The 24,901-nt window shown below is 36.1% G+C and overlaps 11 protein-coding genes across 11 annotated transcripts; 6 read left to right on the forward strand and 5 right to left on the reverse strand.

Annotated features, from left to right (window-relative positions):
• Positions 1-2: 2 nt before the first annotated feature.
• Positions 3-1,997, reverse strand: TPHA0P00170 (GRAM and VASt domain-containing protein; the record flags this gene model as incomplete). Its single annotated transcript, XM_003688561.1, has 1 exon — positions 3-1,997. One exon carries the CDS (start codon positions 1,995-1,997, stop codon positions 3-5), a length of 1,995 nt encoding a protein of 664 aa, XP_003688609.1.
• Positions 1,998-2,452: 455 nt separating this feature from the next.
• On the forward strand, positions 2,453-5,446 carry RGR1 (Rgr1p; the record flags this gene model as incomplete). The annotated part of the gene is made up of 1 exon (XM_003688562.1): positions 2,453-5,446. One exon carries the CDS (start codon positions 2,453-2,455, stop codon positions 5,444-5,446), a length of 2,994 nt encoding a protein of 997 aa, XP_003688610.1.
• Positions 5,447-5,888: 442 nt separating this feature from the next.
• On the forward strand, positions 5,889-7,739 carry FET5 (ferroxidase FET5; the record flags this gene model as incomplete). The annotated part of the gene is made up of 1 exon (XM_003688563.1): positions 5,889-7,739. The coding sequence occupies one exon, from the start codon at positions 5,889-5,891 to the stop codon at positions 7,737-7,739; it is 1,851 nt and encodes a 616-aa protein (XP_003688611.1).
• Positions 7,740-7,936: 197 nt separating this feature from the next.
• Positions 7,937-8,395, reverse strand: FYV7 (Fyv7p; the record flags this gene model as incomplete). Its single annotated transcript, XM_003688564.1, has 1 exon — positions 7,937-8,395. One exon carries the CDS (start codon positions 8,393-8,395, stop codon positions 7,937-7,939), a length of 459 nt encoding a protein of 152 aa, XP_003688612.1.
• A 381-nt stretch (positions 8,396-8,776) lies between these two features.
• Positions 8,777-11,674, forward strand: PET309 (Pet309p; the record flags this gene model as incomplete). The annotated part of the gene is made up of 1 exon (XM_003688565.1): positions 8,777-11,674. The coding sequence occupies one exon, from the start codon at positions 8,777-8,779 to the stop codon at positions 11,672-11,674; it is 2,898 nt and encodes a 965-aa protein (XP_003688613.1).
• Positions 11,675-11,934: 260 nt separating this feature from the next.
• Positions 11,935-12,933, reverse strand: BMT6 (25S rRNA (uracil2843-N3)-methyltransferase; the record flags this gene model as incomplete). The annotated part of the gene is made up of 1 exon (XM_003688566.1): positions 11,935-12,933. The coding sequence occupies one exon, from the start codon at positions 12,931-12,933 to the stop codon at positions 11,935-11,937; it is 999 nt and encodes a 332-aa protein (XP_003688614.1).
• A 570-nt stretch (positions 12,934-13,503) lies between these two features.
• TPHA0P00230 (uncharacterized protein) lies at positions 13,504-15,798 on the forward strand (the record flags this gene model as incomplete). Its single annotated transcript, XM_003688567.1, has 1 exon — positions 13,504-15,798. One exon carries the CDS (start codon positions 13,504-13,506, stop codon positions 15,796-15,798), a length of 2,295 nt encoding a protein of 764 aa, XP_003688615.1.
• A 498-nt stretch (positions 15,799-16,296) lies between these two features.
• On the forward strand, positions 16,297-17,706 carry SHM2 (glycine hydroxymethyltransferase SHM2; the record flags this gene model as incomplete). Its single annotated transcript, XM_003688568.1, has 1 exon — positions 16,297-17,706. One exon carries the CDS (start codon positions 16,297-16,299, stop codon positions 17,704-17,706), a length of 1,410 nt encoding a protein of 469 aa, XP_003688616.1.
• Positions 17,707-18,119: 413 nt separating this feature from the next.
• On the reverse strand, positions 18,120-19,217 carry TPHA0P00250 (sterol desaturase family protein; the record flags this gene model as incomplete). Its single annotated transcript, XM_003688569.1, has 1 exon — positions 18,120-19,217. The coding sequence occupies one exon, from the start codon at positions 19,215-19,217 to the stop codon at positions 18,120-18,122; it is 1,098 nt and encodes a 365-aa protein (XP_003688617.1).
• Positions 19,218-20,348: 1,131 nt separating this feature from the next.
• Positions 20,349-21,485, forward strand: STE2 (alpha-factor pheromone receptor STE2; the record flags this gene model as incomplete). Its single annotated transcript, XM_003688570.1, has 1 exon — positions 20,349-21,485. One exon carries the CDS (start codon positions 20,349-20,351, stop codon positions 21,483-21,485), a length of 1,137 nt encoding a protein of 378 aa, XP_003688618.1.
• Positions 21,486-21,584: 99 nt separating this feature from the next.
• Positions 21,585-24,572, reverse strand: BST1 (Bst1p; the record flags this gene model as incomplete). Its single annotated transcript, XM_003688571.1, has 1 exon — positions 21,585-24,572. The coding sequence occupies one exon, from the start codon at positions 24,570-24,572 to the stop codon at positions 21,585-21,587; it is 2,988 nt and encodes a 995-aa protein (XP_003688619.1).
• Positions 24,573-24,901: the final 329 nt, after the last annotated feature.

Genomic DNA, 24,901 nt, shown 5'->3' on the forward strand with positions numbered 1-24,901 from the left:
AATCACTTACGCAAAAGTACCTCTGCAACAATGAAAACCAGCAACGCAAATATCAGTCTAGTTAACATTCTAATATCCTTTTGCATGCGGCTGCAAGTGTCCCGGAGTTGGTTGACCTGCAACTCGATATTGCCCATGTATTCCATATCGAATACCGTTTTACTTTCAGAATTGACCACTGAAGACGCAGCATCAGATTCAGTTCCCCCACAAGCCATTTCCAATGACATGAGTTGTGGCGACACAATGTTGTGGATATAGTCCACAATGAATCCCTTCATCTTCTCGAAATTTGCGCTCAATCCACTTTGACAACTGCTCTCCACAAGGCTCTTTATCCAGCTGCTTCCAATCCAATCAACCCAGAACGAGACTTTAAATCTACTCGTGGTGGATGCTTGTCCATCCCAGACAAAGATAAAACGTGTCATGGTATTGAAGCTCCCACCACTAGGGACGTCAGGTGTCGACACACAATTTACAACTTCGATGTAATCTTCATAATCTAAATGGATAATCGTTGTCTTGGCATAACACTTCGTTGAACTTGGGCCTACCGAGTAATTAAGTTTTTTCATATATTCATATTCCCTATATTGATGACCTTCTTTGTCAGTTTTATCAAAACGAGGAATCTCAGAATACTCAAACGAATCACCACTGTAGGCAGCAAAATCTGTCCAAAAGTTAGTGATATTGTCGTCAAATAATGCTTTAAATGCAAGTCCCGGAGCAACATCTATAGGGATATCAACCAATGCATGTTCGTTGCCTTCGGTTTCGAATGATTTAGTCTTTGTCTCACCAACATATGGTCCTTTGTATGTGTAGCCGGAATTTTTTTTAAACTTATTGATATTAATTGTAACATCACTCTCTTGTAACCTCGAGATGTCACTATCAGGTGTCTTTTCATCAATGGAATTAATAGCTCTATCGATTATTAATGCATTACTTTCTGAGAAACTTTCTTTGGAGTCATTTTTCAATCTTAATTCTCTACTAGAATTTGAATTTATTTCGCCATCTTCTATTAACACTCGAGCCCAAACTTCCTTTAACAATGCAAAAGTTTCGTCACGGGAAGAAAACCCATTAAATTGTGTCTTCCCCATTGTAGTCTCGATAGAGATAGCATTTGGAAACAGACCTGCAGCTGATGTCTTCTCAACAAATATTATATCCTTAAACGGAATAACTAGTTTGGAAACCCATCCTAGAATACTAGAATTGAAACACAAATAATTCTCTGAGATGTATAGTTTACCTTGATACAAGAATTCCCTACTCAAAGTACAATGATATTCGTCCAATAGTCTATCTTTCAGTGGAGTTGTCTTAAACACTTCGTGAAACTCGATGTTCCTTGACTCAGATGCATACTTAAAATCCGTATCTTTATATTTATCATCGGAGTAAGTATGTTGCTTACTGGTGGACGATTTTAAAGGCTCCAAAGACTCTTGATCGTTGTCATCTACCTTCTTGCTCTCAGCAACATCGGTATTAATTGATAAAGGTGTCTCTACTGCAGTAGCAATATCCTTGACTGACACATTTGATGTCTTACGAGAGACCGTGACACTCGTAGAATCAGCGGCCTGCATCGCACTATCGATACTGTTCGTTCTCTTGGAGTTCTTACGGACATTCCCAGAAGGTTGTCTCCTATGAGAAATAATCACTGGAGAAGTAGGTTTGCTTCCAGAGCCACCGTCCAGGTTCCCATACTTCCCATCGACATTCTCTTCCTTAATGTTTCCTAAACTATCAGCCGATTTCCCATACGAGAAAGGCGAAAACATCTGAATAAAAGAAGGTGAAGACACAGAGGGACTCTGTGGCTCCTTAACCTCGACATCGCCACTCACACTTGCAGCGCCCTCATCGTTTTGACTATCATTATCAACCACATCATTCGTCGTTTGAGTCTCATCGACAACAGCATTAACGTCTACCAACTCACCTTCTCGATCACTTTTTAATCCTTCAGACATACCAACTAGCTAAAATAAAGTCCCAATAATCACCTGCGCTCTTAATTGCACCCTTCCAATCAACCAAAAACCATAAACTTCTTATGATTAACTCTTATTCCTGTTTTTATTAACCTTTTTTATAGAGCTGAACCTCTCAAAGTATGCAAACCAGCGCTTTACAGAATTTCGAAATTGCGAAGTTTCAAATTCCAAATTTAAAGCTAAATTGAAACTTGATAAAAGTAAAGAGTGTTGTTTTAAGAGAGCTAAAGTTCACTGATCTGCAACATAGAGTCATTCTGTGAGGACAGCAGACCATATCAGAGGAGATTAGTGGTTTTTACCCTTTGTTTCTGTGTTTTTTATATTGATTGAGAACAGCAATCACGCCAAGAGGTGATTTCAGACTAGGTTTTTTCTTCTAGTTATATATATAAGAAGAGTAAGAGACATTGGTGAGTGTATATAATAAGATGCCAGACGTTGTTGAACATACAGCTCCTCCGTTGCCTCATGTGGAGATCAACCAGGCGCCATTGTCCATGGTTATCAGAAATTTGACGGTATTCACTATTAAAGAGCTATCGCAGTTTATTAAGACGAATGTCCATGTGAACACTAACTCGCAGGAACCTTCCTCTGCCAGGAAGATCAACTTCTTGCAGTTAGTTATTTTTTTGAGAAACCAATTCTTGAAGTTGTACGTTCTGATTAAATGGTGTCGAACCATTAAGGGCAACAATTTTCATGTTCTGATCGATCTATTGAATTGGTTCAGAACAGCAAATATGACAGTGAACAACTGTATCTGGGCATTGAAGAATAATCTGATCACCATGACCAATGCAAAATTGCCCAATGCCGATCTAACCACTGCCTTGGAGGTTTTGAGTCTTGGTAGACCAAATCTACCAACGCATAATTTCAAAATGAGTGGTGAAGATAGTTCGACTGTTTTGGAAAATGGTGCTTTGAAAATTCCCCCAAAGTTGATCCTGAGGAGACTTTACGATTTAAATTTAAACATCTCCATTAAACTGTCAATGATGGATATCCCTCCACAAATGAAGAACTATCGAATCAAAGATGGTAGAGTATTTATAACTGTACTGGATGAGTTTGAAATTCAATTAGCTACCATTGATAGCCAACATCCTTTGTTTTTCGTTGATTTGACTCTACTATTAAATAATCAATATTTGCATTTGAACAAACCAAGATTCGAAAAGGTTATCAACGACCTTCTGCATAAGACTGAAGAGCCATTATACGAACTGTACATTTTCTTACATAAATATGTGGTCACATTAAAATTGTATTTAATTCACATAGAGTTAACTAGCTTGGAGAGTAATGGTAAGTTTTTTGGTGGTAACTTGGTACATAGATATGATGCTAAAAAGAGTGTCATTACAGTTCGTTATTGGTTGAATGCTAGAATGGGTAATAAAGGAAAAATAACGATCGGTATAGACAAAGAATCTAACAATCTGGTATTGCGTTGGAATAATGAAATAGCAAGAGGCATCAACGCATTGCCTGTAGTATACACGAATATTTTGTCGAATATCGAAAACATCCTCGATGAAGTGATGTTTAATCATTCACATCTCATTAGAGCTGAATTATTATCAAATGGAATATTTCAAGAAGATGAAGAGAACTCGGATGTGTTGTTGTTCCAAATACCAACCACTTGCATATCTGTCGCTCCAGTACAATTGAAAATCGACCTGATCAGCGGTATCTTTTATTTCAAAAATTCAACCACTTTATTACAATCTTATGCTCAGCAAATAAACAAATCTGACTCCATTAAAGAACTAACTTTAGTTCTTCAAAGATTAAGATTGGATAAAATAACATATATACTTCAGAACATGTTTGAAAAAACTGGCTGGGTTTGCAGTAAAGTTGTGGAATTAGAAAAACCAATCAAATCTCATGTTAATACCAATCGTTCTAAAGATAATTCTTTTAATCTGCTACAAAAAGATATATTCATATCTTTACCAAATTGGCCTACTCATTGGTATTTGATTATTACTGTAGTGTCATCTAAGACTTCATGTATTATTGAGAAAAGAATTAGTAAAATATTAGCGGTAAAAGGTAAATGGGAATTAAAATATCTCGAAGATTCAAGTGTAACGGCAAATTTAGAGACGATAACTTATCAGAAAATTATGAATTTACAAAGAACCATATTACATAAGATAATTAACCACATGCTGATTGATTCTTTGAACCAATTGAAGATAAAGAATAAGATTTGTTCATCATCTGCAATATCAAGCCAGCTGCCAAAATATGTTGTTGACGATCAAAGTATCAAGGAAGGTTCTATATTTCAAAGCACTTCTCAGAAACAGAACTCTTTGGGCTATATATCAGTGATTGCTTTAGAATTGACATCATTCTTAGATAATTCGGATACAGCTGGTCAAATATTCGAAAGCTCATTACTCTTAAAGATAGATTACGGAAAATCTCAAATCAAATTATTTGGTAAATTTGTGATCGATACCATGATGACCAAATTTGAACCTGAGAATTTAAACATCAATTTCATTAAGGATGATCCAAAGGCTTTCTATTTAGACGCAACTTTTATGAACATGAACAATATAGTTCAATATTTGAGTAAATTCAAGAACAATTTAATGCAGTTAGTTAGTTTAACCGATGTTGTTGAACGTTTGCGTAAAAATTTCGAATCAGAGCACTTCAAAATTCTAAACTTACAACCAAATGAAGTTGCCTTCAAATATTTCGAGAAATCGACAAATGAACCAGATTGTACGATTAAAATCATTTCCAATGACGAGGTAATAGAAAACTTACAAGTTCAATTATCACCTTCAAGTCCCCAATATATAATACAGAAGTTTTTGGACGACAGCCACATGCATTTCCATTTTATATTTAACTACTTACAGTTTACATCATCCTTATTCACATCGCTAGATTTGATTCAAAACGAAAAGAAGTCTGGCTTGTACCAAAACTTCACTAAGGTGACAGTGGGTCTCCATAATTTGAATGAGTACCAACTGATGTATCACAACCCTGAAGCCGGTACCAAAATATCAATCACAATAGAGCTTAAGATCGTATCCCATAATGGCCAAAAGAAGATCCAATACTATGTTCACTTCTCCGAGGACAACATATCTACCAAATCGTTGGCGTATCCGCTCGTGCACAAGATTCGTCAACAAGTATTCATTCTAGATAAGGAATCAAAGGATACCACACTACATAAAAACACAGTTAGACTAGTGAACGGTATTGCATGCGACGCCACTTCCATCGAAGCAGTTCTCTTGGAGATACATGGCATATTGAAGAAGGATAGCAACATTAGCGACTCAGGAACCAACATTACTGCTGCAAACCTGGATCTTGGGGCCACTGAGAACGCCGATACTCTCAAGATCCAAAACCAAAATACAATTACAGTGTAGCTCAACCCTATGTAAAAGCAATCAATAAACTATTCTATATAAATTTTAGATGCTTATAATAGACACCCAAAAAATAATCTGAACTCACCGTGTCAGCAGGAAGCCTTTTGGCTAAAGCTTTATCAGAAAAACCTCATATACATGTACCAACGCAACACATATAGCTAGTATACCTCTTATATTCCCTTCATCGCCTTCCAAGCTACCAATGTTTTAAGAAACGTTGACCGTTTTATTATTACCAGAACCTTATCGACACCTTTTTTTGAACTTCAGCGAACCATCTTCAATTTGGAACTTCTTTACAGAGGAACAAACACATTAATTATAAAAGCGTAGGTAGTTTTAAGAGGTTGCTGTGAAGTTTTATCGAGGCTCAAGAGTATGAGATCAAGAGTCAACAGAGTCTCTATACTTTTAAGCTGTTTTTTTTGGGTGTAAAATGAATCTATTGTGGCTAATTCTGGCTGTAAAACTGGAATTTAGTTTGGCCAAGACACATCAATTTAATTTTACTGCTGGATGGGTTAATGCCAATCCAGATGGTGTCACTGAGAGGCAGATGATTGGATTTAATGGTGTGTGGCCTATACCTGATATACATGTCAATAAGGGTGACCGTGTTGAGCTTTATTTGACAAATAAATTGGGGGAAGGTATTGGGACGAGTTTGCATTTCCATGGATTGTTTATGAACAGTAGTTATGGAAACGCAAACCAAGCAGATGGTCCTGAGATGGTCACTCAATGTCCTATCATGAATGGAGATATGTATCTTTACAATTTCACCGTTCCAAATCAAGCCGGTACTTATTGGTACCATGCACATTCTGGTAGTCAATACGGTGACGGTATGAGGGCTGCGTTTATAATCCATGACGAAGATGAACCTTTTGAGTACGATGACGAGATGGTGATCAGTTTGGCTGATTTATACGTTGATCATTCATATGACTTGACAAGGAAATTCCTTTCCAGATTTAATCCCACAGGTGCAGAACCTATTCCAAGTAATATTTTGTTTAATAATACCATGAATGCCACATTAAATTTTGAGCCAGAAAAGACTTATTTACTTAGATTTATCAACATGGGGTTATTTGTCTCACAATTTATTGCTATTGAGGACCATGAAATGACAATTGTGGAGATTGACGGTGTCTTTATCAAACCAAATTCAACGGATTTACTTTCGATAGCTTCAGGTCAACGTATCTCTGTTTTAGTAAAAGCAAAGAAAGAAGATCCAGGAAGGAATTTTGCTATAATGCAAATGATGGATGTTAATATGTTAGATGTTGTACCAGAGGATTTGGTTCTTAACAGAACTAATTATATATCTTACAATGAGGATTACTCAAAACCTAAAGCCTTTACTGTTCCAGATTTTAAATCAGCCACTAATGACTTTTACTTGAGACCGATCGACGAAATAGAACTGTTGGATAAATACGATGTGCAGATACAGTTTGACGTCAGAATGGATAATCTAGGAGACGGTGTGAATTATGCATTTTTTAATAACATTTCCTATACTAGTCCAAAAATTCCAACATTAACAACATTATTAACTTCTGGTGAACTCGGTTCGAACCCTCTTATCTATGGTGACAATATAAATGCACATGTGTTGAAAGGTGGGGAAATTATTGAAGTAGTTCTGAATAACTATGATCCAGGTAGACATCCATTCCATTTACATGGTCATAATTTCCAAATTGTTCAAAAATCTGGTGCTTATCGTGAAGACAAAGATTATCCCCCAGAGGAACAAGATTCAATTACTATCCCATATAATGAGAGCTTCCCATTAATGCCAATGCCAGATTATCCTATGATTAGAGACACAGTTGTTCTGGAGCCAAATGGGCATGTTGTCATTAGATTCAGAGCTGATAATCCTGGTGTCTGGCTGTTCCATTGCCATGTTAACTGGCATGTCGAACAAGGTTTGGCTGCAGTTTTCATTGAAGATCCTCTTGTTCTACAAGAAAGGGAACAATTGTCAGATAATTACCGCCAAATATGTTCCCATGGGGGCTTCATTAACGAAGGTAATGCAGCAGGTCATTCAGATGATTGGTTTAATATGGATGATTTGCCAAGACAAAAGAATTCACTACCTGATGGTTTCCAGCTGAAAGGTTACATTGCATTTTTTATTTCAACGGTTATTGGTTTATTTGGTCTTTATACCATAACCCAGTATGGATTGCAAGATTCCATTCCTAATGACCAAGAAGTTTATTCAAGATTAAAATCAATCCTAGAAGAAAATAATCTCAATGAATAATTATATATTCCCATTTGCAAACACAGTTATGCCTGTTCTAAATTATCACCTCTAGTTTAACTTTGCCAATATTCAATAGAAAATATAAATACATCGATTGAAGACCTAAATTATAAAAAAAAATTTAAATACTTGATAAAACTGAAATGATAATGCATATATAGAGAAGATTATAACTGGAATTATGAAACCCATTTCTATCCAGTGTATGTGTCGTCTGTCTTAATCTTGTTTAAGAGATCTTCTATCTTTGGTCCCATTTTTGGTTGACCGCTTCTCGTCATTTGAGTGAGCCTCTCTCTCCTTCTCTCACGGTCCTTTAACTTCAACTGGATGGTTTTAGTTCTTTCTTCTTGAGTCTGTTGTCTTTGCAATGTTCTCTGCTTCTCTTTCCATTTTTTCTCTTGCTTCATGGCTTTCCTCTCCAGAGCCCTTCTCCTATTCTCCTGTTCACGTTCTTCTTTCCGTTTCTTATAATCATACTTCTCATTCCCTTCAGAAGGTGCCTTCTCAGGAACAGCATACCCTTCCTCCTTCAAAGCCTTCAAATATTCTTTCTTAAGTCTGGCTTTTTTCGTCAGATTCTTTTGAATCTCCTTGACCTTGTATTCCCTTGTGAACTTCTTCTTGTTGTATTGTTGCTTGGAAGTCACCATTTTGTCTCGATGTTTTGCTTTAAAACACTTATATCTGCTTGCACTCAAAAACACACCCACAAATGTAAAGCTTGGAGTGTTAAAGAAACCTCTAACTTACTCTTTTATCATATCTGTATCTTTTATTCTTAAACAAAAATCGATGACTTTGATTGAAATTTTTCACATTTTCACATTTCGAAGTCTTATTGAAAAGTTGAAACCTGACAACACTATTAAATAAAAGAGATTGAAAAGTTATAAATTAATGTTGAAGACTGAGGATAGTTCATTAAGGTTTATTGGTCAATTGGTCATTAAAATTACAATTATAAAAGGTTGAAATATCGACTCTAAAGTTTTTATTTTTGAAAGAAGAGAGTTGTAAAGAGGGAGGGCCAGATGTTGAAATGCACTTCTTCGTTGTTGCATTCTGCAACAAAAATAAAATGGCCTCCAGGTAGACCCAGCAGGATTAAGGAGGCACTTGAGAGATCTGGTAGTGATTATAGTGCGAGGGATTCTGGTTTGGTGGCAAAGTATTATTTGAGTCATCGGAATGAAGAACTTTTCGTCGACGAGAGGCGATTGTTATTGAATTGGCTGCATGCCTTAAAAGACCATAAAAATGTGTTTTTAATAGGTAAGAAGTTCTTATTTGATGCTGGCACCGAAGGCCCCACATTACACCAGAACGTTGATTACAAAAAGAGAGTTCAATGTGGACGACTCCGAGATGATGCTACATTAAGGGAAATAAGGACGTTCATGAATTCAATGGTTCATGAAAAGAAAGGTATTCTATTGGACGCATTTATGGAAGAGATTATTGCCCAGCAATCAATTAAAAATAAAATAAAGGTAATTAAGATAATCAATTCAGTGTTAGATAGAATGGTAACAATTGGTTTACCCACCTCTGAAGTGGTTATTAAATGGGCTAAATGGATGACTCTATTGAACGGTGATTGTGAATTTTATACTTATATTGATAACAAGGTATTTTTGAAGAAATTGTTATATTTGATAAAGACAGACGCAAACTTTAAAGATCCATCAAGTTCGGTATGCATTGACTTATTACAATTTATGATGGATAGACAAGGATCAACCGTTGCTGCTCAATTGGGGACCACACTAATGACACTTTTATCAAGAGAAGCAAAATATCAAATAGCTGAAGGTGTATGGAAATTCAAAATAGTCAATAATCTTCCTATTGTTAAATCAGATTTAACGAATATAATGAAAGCATACTGTTACACTAATAATTACGAAAAAGCAAAACTTGTACATGAAGAACATGAAGAGGCACATGATGAAAACCAACAATTTGATTATTTATTACTGGCTCATTCAAAATTAAGACATTGGGATGCATTACAGAAAGAATTTGATGGCTTATTCGGAATTGGAGAATTGCCCAATATTAACCAATATGGTATTATCATGAACGCATTGGCTCAAGTAGGAGAAGTAGAAAGTGTAGAAAAATTATACTCACAGTTGCTAAGAAGAAATATGCTGCCTTCGTTGAAAGTATTACAAGCTTTATTGATTGCAAACTTTGAATCTGGTAATTTTTCCGCATGTTTGACACAATTCGAATACTTTAAAAAGTATGGAATCAAACCGACTTCATTAACATATAAAACAATGTTGAAAGTCTATAGAAATTTGGCTAATATAGATAATGCTTTAAAAATGTTGAAACAGATGTCGAAAGAGAATCCCGAATGTGTGAATGAAACACACATTTCCATTGTAATCAGTATGTGTTCTAAAACCACAAATCCTTTGATTGCTCAAGAACTTTTTGATATTATGATAAATCATTATTCTATCTCTCCAACTGGGAGATCTGTTAGTTCTTTGATGAAAGTCTATCGAAGTTCATCACTTCTTGGAAAATCTTTACAATTATTCAAGAAATATGCCGTGAAAGAGCCAGTTTCAGAAAACATTATTCTGATATATAATGAAGCTCTAAGGGCTTATACAGACCTAGGTGATTCCGAAAATTATGATAGGTTGTTTAAAGAAATATTGGATAAAAATATTAAGGTTGAGGAGGGATTTTACAGAAGTGTTTTACATTTTATGGCCACTTTATCCCAGGATCTTGAAGGGGCAAAGGAAACTCTTATGAAACTTTGCGTAGATCCTTCGGTGAAAGCATTGCCATCTCATTTTGAAATATTAATGAAGGCGTATATGAAAAGATCGAACTACAAAGAGGTTATTAACTTATATGCTAAAATGAATGAATACAAAATCCCAGTTTCGTCGAAAGTTCTCTTTTACTTAATTAAAGCAAATTTCGAAATTCAACTCAATTCTGATAGTAATCTAGATTCCTCAATCAATTTTGTAAATAACATATTAACTAATACTGCAAACAAAACATTGAATATGACTGTGCCAAATCTTCACCCAGCTATCATTGCATATCCTATGAGAGTTCTTGCCAAGTTTGATAACCCATCAAAATCACTACAATTACTAGAAAACTATTCCAACTTATTCCCTAATACCAATAACAGAGCTAGTATCAATGATAGCTTTTCAGTAATGAGATCTTTATTGATTTTATGTGCCGAGGTCAATGAATGGGATGATTTCTCGTTAGTTTTTGAAAAGTATATTGATAAAATTGAACATCACAGAAATTTACCTTCAGCCACTACACCTAATTTATATTTATCCAAATTGATGTTAGGTTTATTGAAATATAAAGTAGAAGAATGCAAACAGAAAAACTCAATCGATCAACTTCCTAAGCTATTGGAAAGGATTAAGAAATTGGGATTAGAAGTAGACAATCATTCGATTAATGTCATTGTCACAGCATTGTGCAAAGACACTAGAACAATCATGCAAAGCATTAATATAGTTAACAATCAATTAATCCACGGTTATAATTTAATCCGTAAAACAAGATTGTTACAACATATTTCGAAAGAAAATCATATATATAAAGAGAAATCGTGGTTATTACAACAAAAGGAAAACAATCCAGGCAGTTTTATTCCAAAAATATATCTGAAGCCTGATACATTGAATGTATTAAGTGAATCATTAGATAGCTATCTGAATGACTCAGATGATATAATAAAAGCGGTAAGAGATATGATTAATAAAAATAAATATTTCATGAAGACCTATCTAATGCATCCTAGAAATAACATAGAGAGGTGGGACTCAATCAAAGATGAATTTAAAGAATATCTTGAGTATATTCAAACTAATAAAAGATCTATTTCGATAGATGAACTTAATAAATTAAAGGATCAGAATTGAGCAATATCGAAAGAAGCATGAGCATTTAAGTCCTGACACCTACAAAAGTTGGAGATGAAAATCCAATAAACGTAATATTACTTGCATAAACTTGCACATAATACATATAACATTATATATTCTAATATTTGTAGATAATAAATTTTCATATTAAATAACTTAATTTCAGAATTTGCTGATAAAGTTATCTGTATACATTCAAGACCTGAGAGATGTTTACCAATAATTGAAAGTATGTTGTAAGATATAAGACGTCATCCCTAATTCTTTCTATATAATCTATAAAATATTCTCATATTTTCTAGTTTCATTGGATAATCTAATTGCGTATCACCACGATACCAAATATTATCATTTTCCTTTATTAGAGACCAAGATCCCTCACCTAAACCTCCAGAAAAATCTTTCTTTGCACTTCTCTTTCCAACCAGTATGGTATCAACCAAAAAATGAATTGGGAAAACTTTTGAACCAATTGTTATGTTTGAGTAACTACCTGCACTCTCTACTATTAGCAAGTAACATCCTTTCTTACAACTTTTGTTAAATTTTTGAAACAACTTTACACTTTCTGTTTTATGCTCTGTGAATATTTCATTTGTAGTGAATAATAACGTAATTAAATTCAAATTCGAAATATGCATCTCATCGTTGCTCATTTCTAAAATATTCTTATTTGTGAACGTTGTGTTGAAGTATTTCATTTCACCTTGGTAAAGCCATCTGTCTTCAATAGTATCTGACAGTCTCTTCAAGACATTTTCCCAATTTGCTACATCAACTAAATGCAGATTTAGTGTAGTCTTAGTTGGAGTACCATGTAAATCACCATCCTCTGATTCAATCCTCTTTGTTCTATATTTTGAATCAAATGATCTTGAAGGTGCAAACAAACTGGCAATCGCTACCAGTTCACCGCCAGCACCTCCACCAATGCACAAAACATCTTGATCTTCTCCGTCTTTACAGGTAAGCACATCAGTAACTTCTGTTAAATGAGCAAACAGCGAAGAATATGCTGTTGCTCTTGAAGGTGACCATCTACAACAGTATGCTGTCCTTTTCACATTGTTCTCAAAAGCACTTAAATAATCTCTATTATACAAATCTGTCTTTACTGTCTGAATCTGTGATAGCAGCTCATCAATAGTTTCTGAACCATACAATTCATTGAAGAATGCAGTCTTGAACAGATCTACAGTCTCTTGTGGTGGTAAACTTTTTTTATCATAAACTGGCAATTGCGCAGTCTTCACCATGGCAGCTTAATACTAAAACGAAAGATAAAAGATCTATACCTGCTGGATGTCACAAAATATCAACAAAAGATCTCTATGGCCCTAAATATTCTCATTGTGAACCATAAACACCTCTCCAAATACAGCCCATTCCTTTAACTTTAAATACTGAGTAGCTGAATAAAAATTTGCGATGAGCTTGAAAACAATAGTGGGAAGGTCTCAATAGAGCTAAATTGAGCAAGTTTGGATGAAGTTGGGATAAATTCACTGGCGAAGTCTGCAATCAGTAAAGTGCAATCGAACTGTTGAAGATCAATGACTAGTTGCTTTTTTTCTTTTGAAACCTGTTCATATACCAAACGTTCATATTTTAAAGTAACTGGACAAACTCGTAAAAGGTCAGAAATTAGTACCTTAAACGAATTAGCTTACAATATAAAAAGTGAACCAAATTATATCGATTAGAATGTAAATGAATGTACTATATCTAGAATGCTATTTTAGTTACTTGTAGTCAAGTGAAGGGTAAAAAATCTGTATCAGGTTGAGTGAGTTAGTGTTTATTTGTATTGATCTGTATTGCACAGAATGGAAGAACACAAAGATAATGAGATTCATGGGGAAGACATGTTGGCTGGTGAAGTATATTCGAATGCTGAAGCAGTGACAGAGGCACATGAATTGCATGTTGATGGATTAGTGCTTAATGCCATTGATAAGAATGCACCAAATGATGATAATGAATCTGGTGATGAGAAGGACTGGCAACCGATTGATAAGATACCTTCTGAAGACGACACTCTTAGATGTGCTGACTCGAGTGGTAGTAACAAAGGATACGGAATGATGGATAATGATGAAGAAGTTGCTGAAGACTTTATTTATTCTAATGTAAGCAGTGAAGAACAAATAATAAGATCCAATAAGAACAATTCAAAAACAGATTTCCTTTTTAACAATCCTAATGTTTATGTCACCCAGGATAAGAAAGAAAGCGTCGATGCTGAAGACAATAGAGAAACTAAAGATGGAAACCACAGTTCTATTTCGATAAATTATTATAAACAGCTTGCTTACACCAGGTCATTATTTTCAGACAACCAAAAATTTGGATATGTTGGATCTTTAAGTGTCTTGACAGGTCATTTCTGTCTTAGGTTGGCAAAACTAGCTACAATTAAGAACCTTAAAACTAATCAAAAACTTACAAGACTTTTAAGCACGTTGCAAAAAGACTTAGCTGATTGGAGAAGTAAAATACTGAATATGCTATATGAGGAATTAGAGCTAAGTTCACCTGAGATAAAGATGATCGAACAACTTGACATGATCGATGTTCAATTAAGTGATCTATGCCGAAATCTACAAACCACCCAAAAGAATGAACCGGAAGAAGGGGATGATAAAAATACATCTAAGGAAAACACTATTGATATAGCGTGGGTAATAATTTGTCATTTATTTTTACTCTTGACATCTGAAGAAAGTTATGATTCTAGAGATAGAACATTATTGGTCGAACTGGCTAAGGTACTAGGTATATCTTATAATGAGTTAAACGATTTTGAAAGACGTGCCTATGATGCAATTGTGTATAACCAAGATAGTTCTGATGATCAAAGTGGTACTGAGATCGACCATCTGAAGAAGAGACGTCATAAGAATAAGAAAAAAAAAATGGCATATGTCGGTCTAGCTATGGTTGGTGGATCAGTGGTACTGGGACTTAGTGGAGGATTATTGGCACCTTTCATTGGTGCAGGTCTTGCATCTGGATTCTCGACATTGGGACTTGGTGGTGCAGCTGGATTTCTATCAAGTGCAGCCGGCACTGCATCTGTTGCAATCACGAGTACTGCTGTCGGTGCCAATATAGGTGCTAAAAGTATGAGTAAAAGAATGGGGAGCGTGGAAACATTTGAGATTAAACCTATTCATGACAATTCCAGAGTCAACGTGCTCCTAACTGTTCCTGGGTGGATGATCAACGAAGAAGACGAGATTAGCGCACCTTTTTCAACAATAGACTGTATAGAAGGTGACATATTTTCTTTGAATTGGGAACCGAGCATTTTAACTGAAATTGGGACAAGAATGAAAGTTGCTACAAGCGAAGTTGTCACAGACTCTATTCAGCAAATGTTAGGAAATGTAATTCTTGTTAGTATTGTATCTGCTATTCAACTTCCATTAATTTTATCAAGACTAAGTTTCTTTCTTGACAACCCCTGGGCTGTCGCAAGTGATAGAGCATGGTCTGCAGGTTTGATACTTGCCGACACATTAATGAACAAAAACTTAGGAAACAGACCCGTGACGTTAATCGGTTACTCACTCGGTGCACGAGTGATTTATTCATGTCTATTAGAACTTAGTGCCCATAAGAAGGTGGGATTAGTGGAGAATGTTTTTCTTTTTGGTGCACCTGTCATCATCAGTCAAGATGAGCTAATAAGAGCTCGTAGCATGGTGAGCGGCAGATTTGTCAGCGGATACTCGTTGAACGACTGGATACTCAAATATATCTATCGTACCACTACAAGCAGAGGTTACAAGGAAGTTCTTGGTATATCTCAAGTTGACGAACCGTTGACTGTAGAAAACATCGATTTGACTGAAATAATCAAAGGCCACTCTGAATATCGTGAGAATATGCCAAAACTCTTAAAGCTAGTAGGTTTAGAAGTGACCTCAGAGACATTCCATGACCCAGCTAATAAAGAAGATGCAGAATCACACCAGATAAGTACTGTGTCAACCCAATCTCAAGACCCAGACAGTACTGATAAGATTATAAAAGAAATTGACAACATTGAAAGTTTTTTGAAGCCTCTAACAGAAACACCACCGACCACTCACGAAGAAGAGAATCCAACACAATAGAAATTGACCACTGACACATCGATTTACTGTCGCCACCCATTTACTGACACACCCATCTTCCATACTTGACTCCGTTCGGCGCAGCACATCGCACGTGACATGTCACACTCCGGGTCCCTGCTTTTGACTCCTTTTTGAAAAATATTGAAATTGTCCATCGAAGCTCATCGATGAGAACAGCATTTAAGCCATGATAGTCATCTTAGGATTATTTAGTTCATGATGATTGTATTAATTAGAATTGATACAATGATTGCAAATTAAAATTAGAAATGAGTACTCCGAAGTAACTGTTTACTCTGTTCTGAAGCAAAGACAAACATATATAAAGGGGAGCTTTACGAGTTTTACAATTTAGAAAAGTTCCATGTTCTGGCGTTTTGGGATTTAGCTCTTAATTAATTTTATATAAAACATACATAGAGATATCTACATCAGACCAACTTTTTATTTTTGGTTTATCCAACACATTGACCTGCTGCTTTAATATATTTTACTATGTCTTACGCTCTATCAGATGCTCATAAGCACATGATCCAAGCTCATTTGACTGAGACTGATCCAGAACTTGAATCGATTATTACCGATGAAATCGATAGACAGAAGCATTTCATCGATTTAATTGCTTCTGAGAACTTCACTTCTACCTCTGTTTTTGATGCTTTGGGGACTCCACTATGTAACAAGTACTCAGAAGGTTATCCTGGTGCCCGTTATTACGGTGGTAACCAGCATATTGACAGAATTGAATTGTTATGCCAGCAAAGAGCTTTGGAGGCCTTTGGAGTCACTCCAAAGGAGTGGGGTGTCAATGTGCAGACTTTAAGTGGTTCTCCAGCTAACTTAGAAGTTTACCAAGCTCTAATGAAACCACACGAACGTTTAATGGGTTTGTATTTACCAGATGGTGGCCATTTATCTCATGGTTATGCGACTGAACACAGATCTATTTCTGCTGTTTCGACTTATTTTGAATCCTTTCCTTACAGAGTCGATCCAGAAACAGGTATTATCGACTATGACACTTTAGAAAAGAATGCAATCTTATATAGACCTAAAATCTTGGTCGCTGGTACTTCTGCTTACTGTCGTTTAATTGACTACAAAAGAATGAAAGAAATAGCTGACAAGTGTGGTGCTTACTTAATGGTTGATATGGCACACATTTCAGGTCTTATTGCTGCTGGTGTCATCCCATCTCCATTTGAATATGCTGATATCGTTACCACCACCACCCACAAATCATTAAGAGGCCCTCGTGGTGCAATGATATTCTTCAGAAGAGGTGTTAGAAACATCAACCCAAAAACCGGTAAAGAAGTAATTTACGATTTAGAGAATCCAATTAACTTTTCTGTTTTCCCAGGTCATCAAGGTGGTCCACATAATCATACTATCGCTGCTTTAGCTACCGCTCTAAAGCAAGCTGCTACACCTGAATTTAAGGAATATCAATTACAAGTCTTAAAGAATGCCAAGGTTCTCGAGGAATCATTCAAGGCCGCCGGTTATAGACTAGTAGCCAATGGTACTGATTCTCACATGGTTTTGGTTTCTTTAAGAGAACAAAATATTGATGGTGCCCGTGTTGAATACGTTTGTGAAAGAGTAAACATTGCCTTGAACAAGAACTCAATCCCAGGTGATAAATCAGCTTTAGTACCAGGTGGTATCCGTATTGGTGCACCAGCTATGTCTACTAGAGGTATGGGGGAAGCGGACTTTAAGAGGATTGTTGAATACATTGACAAGGTAGTAAAGTTTTCAAGAGATGTGCAACAATCTTTACCTAAGGAAGCTAACAAATTAAGAGACTTCAAAGCAAAGATTGATGAAGGTTCTCCAGAATTAGCTCAATGGCAACATGAAATTTCTGCATGGACTGCGGATTACCCATTGCCTGTATAGACGACATAATGTTACTATAATTCAGATCAACATACTGCTGGTTTACGATTTTCTAAAATATCATTGTACACCCACCCACAAACACACACATATATATACGTATAACACATTAATTTAATAACCTTCCACATTGGTTCCATTTGTGTTTATTTGAACTTTATAATTCACAGTTATTCAAAAAGATAATGCCTGTATTTGCTATGCAATGAACTGCCATTTACGAGAACAAACAACGAGATTTTTGAGAGTGTAACTTAATAGCATCATTGGATTAAAGTTTATGAATATGTATATTATTAGCACAATAAAAAATATCAGAATATATAAAAATTTTATAAGAGATGGTTGCATTGGATGCCAAAAGAGTCATGAGGATAGAAATTGAAGCTTTCTGATCATGAAGAAATATGAAATTACCTACTATTTTTTTTCTTGCTTATGTTGCTGTAAATTCTATCGTCTTCATCCTCCTCAACTACTCTTTGTATCTCATCGATACGCCTCAATTGCTCATCAAGTGCCTTAGCATCCTTATTTAGTTCAGGATTGAATAATGAGTCTTCCGGCTTTCTGTAGGATCCACCTAATCTATCCCACAGTGTGGTGAACTGACCGTAATTGTAATTAAAATAGAGGTGATGAACAGTGTGGAATGCTGTACCATTAACATATGGGTTTTGCGACATATGGTTACCATCATGGATCATAATGGTCCAGAAGTTAACAAAAGTGAATAAGAATAAGTAAAGGTACTTATTCAACGGCATAATCATTGGGTAAATGTGATAAGGCAATGATTGTATAAACCCATCCACAGGATGGAAAGCGTGTGAGGCAAATGGTGTGCAGACCAACCACTTATGATGCGGCTTATGCAAAACTTTGTACACTGTTGGCCAATGTAACCATCTATGAGCCAAATAAATTCCACAGTCAGTGAACAAAATAAACAAGGGAAATTCGAAGAGTAACTTGCGGATTCCACCATTGTTGATATCTACTGTCGCATACAACTTTGAAAACCCATTAAGTTCAAACATGAAACAGATCGATGTCAAGAAGGACATCACTGGAATGGCGAACATTGCCAATTTAATCTCCAATGCCATCTGGTTTTTTAAGAACTTAGGGTGATTAAAGATGTTCTTATCGAATACCAAAAAGTAACTACCTGTGGCAAATAGGAGGTATAGTAACCACCCAAAGACAGTCACTACAATGGTTAGTGAGATCATCTCCCTTGCATAATTGCTTCTACGTAATAGAGAACCAAAAGTAGCAGCTGTCATATCGGTCAAATATGGGACATGACCATATCTCTCAGGAGATGTACGGTGCTCATTACCAGTGTTGATAGACTTCAACAGAGCAGTTATGTTTTGAACTCCAGAATTCAAATCCATCTGTTTTGCCCACGATTCAGGAACAGTTCCATAGAGCGAGGTAGGAAGAAGCCTCTCATAGACCCAATCAAAGACGTAAGTGTCACAGACCTCCAAAACCAAATCCATGTCTGATAAGCAGATAAACTTGTTGTATTAAAATCTCTTAAACCTAGAATATAACTTATAGTACTCTTATTGAGGTCCGGTAATATCTATTTCCCATCAATGTCTGCTGCGATGACACCGGCCTTATATATACTTGCTCGAAAGCTGAACGCTGACCTACCAGAATAGTCAGAGCCGCTATACAGCAGAGATGAGAACTTCATTTATAGATCCAGACCATCTCAGTTGTTGACTAATTGTTGTGCTGCCGGGAGAATTTGTCGATGTCCCATCGGGCTTCTTGGGTGGGACTCCTCGGGAGCAATGCTGCTGTGGTCCCGGTATTACAATGGCCGGTGTCTGAAGACCAGGACCTTTGAATGGTCGTCGTCCTACAACCATGACGCCTGGAAGATAACCGTCGAGCCCTATGGGACTCAAGCACACTTAGATTCGTGTTCTGGGTTTTGTGAAGGGCGAAGGAGCAGCTTGCCAGTTTCCCTCGAGTGTCGAAGCTTCCGGATGTAACGTTCCATGAGGATGCAATTTCCCCCGCTCAAGCAACCAGGTGCTCTTTCAACTCACGCCAGTCCAAGCAGGTCAATTCAATCAGTTATACTATTTGGGTTCTATATTGCTCGTCGCCAAGTCCCCAGGGTCTGGTCATTTTAATCAAATTCGCAAGAGCCCCACTCACATGCCACGCTCGCATACCTCAAACCACATACCACAAAGCACACACGACACTCATAGAGCACAGGTCTGGCATGGCCTCCAACCCACCGTTGTTTCATCTCACCTTGCGACAGACCACACTTCTGTAAACTCTTGTTTGCACCAGCTCTCCCGCTACAGAGATCTCTGCAGAACCAAAACTTTTCAGTGATGACATTGGCCATGTAAATTTCCTAATCGGGTAATATACATGAAACTTCATCAATCGAGAGTATGTACAGTGAGTCTGCTGGGAGACAGTGTGTTGTGACAGGGCATTGTGAGTTGAGGTGCAAGCCAGTGTCCAGCTGAGTGATGTATATAAGTCGAGGTAAAGTTGGACTATCAAGTGGTTGTGGCGTGGCTCTTCTTTGCGATTGGGAAGTTGGGTCGGACCTGGCCCAAAAGAAAGACAACTACAACAAACCCATTGCGACGATGTCACAAATACCAGAACTAAGCAGCTACTTCTACGATTCCACATATAATCCTGGCGAGAGCTTGGTTTCGTACACTTCCATATACGGCAACGACACAGAGGTCAGTTTCAATGAGCTGCAGAGCATTGTGAACAAGAGAGTCAATGAGAGTATTATGTTTGGTGTGAGATGCGGTGCTGCCTGTCTCATGTTCATTGTCATGTGGATGATCTCCAAGAATAAGAAGACACCTCTGTTCATTATCAACCAATGTTCTCTGGTCTTCATGATCATTCATTCTGGGCTCTATTTCAAGTATTTGCTATCAGACTATGCTTCGGTCACATATTCGCTAACGTACTTCCCACAACTGATCAATAGATCTGATGTCCATCTGTATGGTGCTGCTAGCATGTTCCAAGCTTTTTTGGTCGGCAGCATCGAGTTATCACTGGTTTTCCAAATCAAAGTTTTGTTTCAAAGCGACACATACAACAAGAGATTGGGTCAAGTCGTTTTAGGTATCGGTGCTGCTCTCGGGTTGACTACTTTCGCAATGTATTTAGTGACTGCAATTAAAGGTATGGTAGCCTTATATGCAGACACTTCCGACATGGAACAGTACTTCTTCAACGTCTCTACAATTTTATTTGCTTCTTCCTTAAATTTCTTGACATGTTTGCTAGTGTTGAAGCTTGCGCTAGTGGTAAGAACAAGAAGATACTTGGGTCTCAGGCAATTCGATAGCTTCCACGTGTTGTTGATAATGGCATTCCAAACTTTACTAATACCATCCATTTTGTTCATCATTGCCTATAGTATCAATGCTTCCAACGATGTCGATGAATTGATCATTATCGGTGGGTTGCTCGTTGTTCTATCACTGCCGCTATCTTCCATGTGGGCTTCTTCGATAAACAATAGCGTCAGACCAACTTCATTGAATACATCTTTATCTCCACAAACAACATGGTCATCAGATGAGAAAAGTATCTACTCAGACCAAATGGAACCAGATATCAAAACTAAAATTACAAATAAAGTTGGGGGATTCTTACCATTTGAAAAAACAGGAATGGTCTCGACACCAACAGAAAGTACAATATCCATGCAAACGGATATCGAGAAAGCCAGTACTATCGACTATAGCAAGTAAGTGTTTATCTTTGATGTTCTATACAATATATCCTATTCATTATTTAGTTTATGCCGTAGCTTTACAATATTTATGTCTATACAAATATACCAATTTTAACTAATCCCCTTTCATAAAACCTAGGAGCAACCAACCACAGAAGATATTAACAATGTGGTGAATCCAGTACATGTTTCTAATACCATATATTAAACTGAAAAATCCTAGGTATGACATTATAACAACAAGCAGACCGCCATGTAAAAATTTATTGGATCCAAATGAAGGCATGTTTAATGTTGAATTTGCACTAGTTAAAAAGATTATTGGCGCAACTGCTAAAACATTATGATGAGATCTGAAAGGCGTTTCCCATCTAATTGCAACGTTGTGAAGGAACACGATCATGACAGGTGCATTGATAATAAATACAAAAATGAAAAGTAGTAAAACACTGAAATTATAATTTCTCAAATTTAAATATCCAGGATGAGATTCTGGAACAGTTAGGCAAATTTTGAAAGATGTAGCCAACTGAACCGCCAACACCACGGAAAATGCAATCTGATAAGGAATGTATAAAACAATCAAAGCTAATAAGGACAATGAAGCTAATGTCCTTCTCCTATCAAATACTACTTTGTTAATGAAATCTTTAGACTTTGGAGGGTTAGTATTTGGAGGTCCTTTTATTTTCCTAATAATCGTTTCAATTCCTAATATCACTTCAACTAAAAAAGAAACCAATCCAAATGACATACTCATGAATAGAGGACCAATCCAGGAGACGTAAACTGATCTTAACCCTAATAAATAATTATTAACAGTCATGTTCTTAATACCTTCCACCATTGGGGTATTTATTCTTATCGGGTCCAATCTATAAATAAAATATTGACCTAACTTCGTGTCAATTAAAGGTGATAATAATAGCATGGAGACTACAACAATCACCCCATATTTTACCAATAAGTATGATAATGCTACTTTGAAATCAATAAAAACAGAAGTTTTATTATATAAGTATAATTGGTAGGCAAAAGCGCTACTGACAATAAATACAGGGAATGTTCCAATTACCAACCTAAATCGAATAAACAATTGTTTTAAAGTCATTGACCAATTTATCTTCAGTGATACTTGGATGGATGCATTCTCTGGAGCGTAAACCATCAGATTTAACCCATATTTTTTGTCGGAAATTGGGATAAAAGGTGCTGTATTGTGCATAGTAATATCAACTTCAGAATCTAATATGTTGTTATGCCACTTGGTTTCATATCGATTTCCAATCCATTGTCTTATGAAGGGCTGAAATTCTAGCTCTTCTTTCTTTCCTGACAATAATTTAGTTTTAAGCTTATATGAAATTAAAGAATCCCAAATATTTTCGTAATAAATCCACTTTTGATTGTCTATTTTCACTGAATTTGAAAAGAATGTTAAATAATAAGGTGTATGGTTTATGTTAATAGGTCTAGAATTTTCTATTGAGGTAATTTTGAAATTAATGAATATATCATTAGCGATGTTATTGTGATTTGGGAAATCCATTATCAATTTACTCTTACCAAGTGACATTTGTTTTGTAATATTAACGATCTTGTAGCTCTTTATACTTTCATCTGAACTTGGGTTTGTAACTTTCATTGGTGCCAAATTAATATAAGATGTTACATCTTTACACTCCATAAATCCAACCTTGTTATCGTTAAATGTCTTGAATTTTTCATCACATAAATACATAGTCACTTTATCTATATTTGTTAGGAAACTAAATTCATCAGAATTTGACATTTCAGCAATGTCGATTATCATACCTTTTGAGAAATCATTAAGTTGGTTGCCCGTTAAAACTAGACCTTCATTAGATGGGTGTATGGTCTTATAATCAGCATATTTATTAGATGGGATATCTATACTTTTTGAATTTGCATTTAGTAATGGCCTATTTTCTTCAAACCCAGATAACAACAATTCTCTTGCTTTTGAAACTCTATAATCCAAAGGTTTCGTTTTATTAGGTATGTTTTTATCTACAATTTCTAAAAGTAGTTTGGCAACTACGTTTCTCAATTGATTGCACCATACGACTGCTAGATGATCAATTGGAGTCCATACTTTTTGAATGGTTGTAGTGAAAGTAGAGAAACCATTTTCTTCAGGTAAAAAATCTTTGACAAAGACGTAATCTGCAGGTAAAACATCATCTAGTATACCTCCCGTGATAGAGAATAATGACATATTCTTTGAGAAAAAGGAATTCTCATCTTTATATTGCTGGATCCAGTACTCATTTGTAGTCTGATAAATTTTTAAGATATCACCATCAAAAGTAACAGGAGCAGCACCATGCGGTGTTGATAATGTTATGATTGTATTTATTGATCCGTATACATAATTTTGCAACCCTGGAATGATTCTTGCTACCATCCCACCCATCGAATGTCCAACGATAATGACGGACTCTGGTTTTGGAGAAGAACTATCTGCTGTTTGTTCGTAAAGTGACAATATATAACGAATGGCATCATTCAAATATTCCGCTTGGTCCATCATTGTTCTTCCATGGAAAGCTGTGAAATCTTCATTAAAATCGGCAGCAAAGAAATCCAGGTTCTGAGTATCTTTATTATCTAAACTACCAAAGTCATTAAAGTATATATTACTACATCCTGCTGCTATTGATCTGACTTGTTTAAAACTTCCTGCATTCCCTGGAATGAACAAAACAGGGATTCCATTAAGTACGATTTCATCGCCATTATCATTCAAAGGCACCTTATCTTGACCTTGTTCTCTGTACAAATACAGATGATACTTCTTTGCCAATGATGTGTAACGTTCATCGAATCCATCGATCAAAGCATATGCAGGATACATATAAATCGATTGGCATTGTGGACTGTCTGCTCCCTTGAAAGTTGTAAACTTCGTCACTGCAGCGACCGCTATGATTAAAAACAGGCCCCAAATCGTCATGAGCCTCAAAGGCTTCTTGGTTCCTCTAAAGTTAGGCAGATCTTGCTTCTCTCGCACGTCAGAGTCAAGCAATCCTCCGGAACTCATAGCAGCTAGTTCTATTGACTGTCTTTCTCGATCAATCATGTACCTTCAGTTCTAGAGGGCTCAAGGAACTTTCTATAGCTTCACTTATTCAAAGCAATTCCTTAACAAGAACGATAAAGAGAAAGGCCATCCATCTTCAACAAGAGACTCCTGACCATCTTCTTAAAGAGAGAACCAAAGTCATTAAAGTTGATAACTTTGTTTTCAAAATTTGTTTTCGTTAATTTGATGTCAGTTTAAAGACTCGACTGGATACATTACAAACTACCAAGATGAAAGTGATGCCAGATACCACAACTACGATGCTTTAATGCCAGGTGCATACATCAAAGCGTCCTTACACTATATATATATATATATATATATAT

Source organism: Tetrapisispora phaffii, chromosome 16 (genome assembly GCF_000236905.1).
Source record: "Tetrapisispora phaffii CBS 4417 chromosome 16, complete genome".
NCBI lineage: Eukaryota > Fungi > Ascomycota > Saccharomycetes > Saccharomycetales > Saccharomycetaceae > Tetrapisispora > Tetrapisispora phaffii.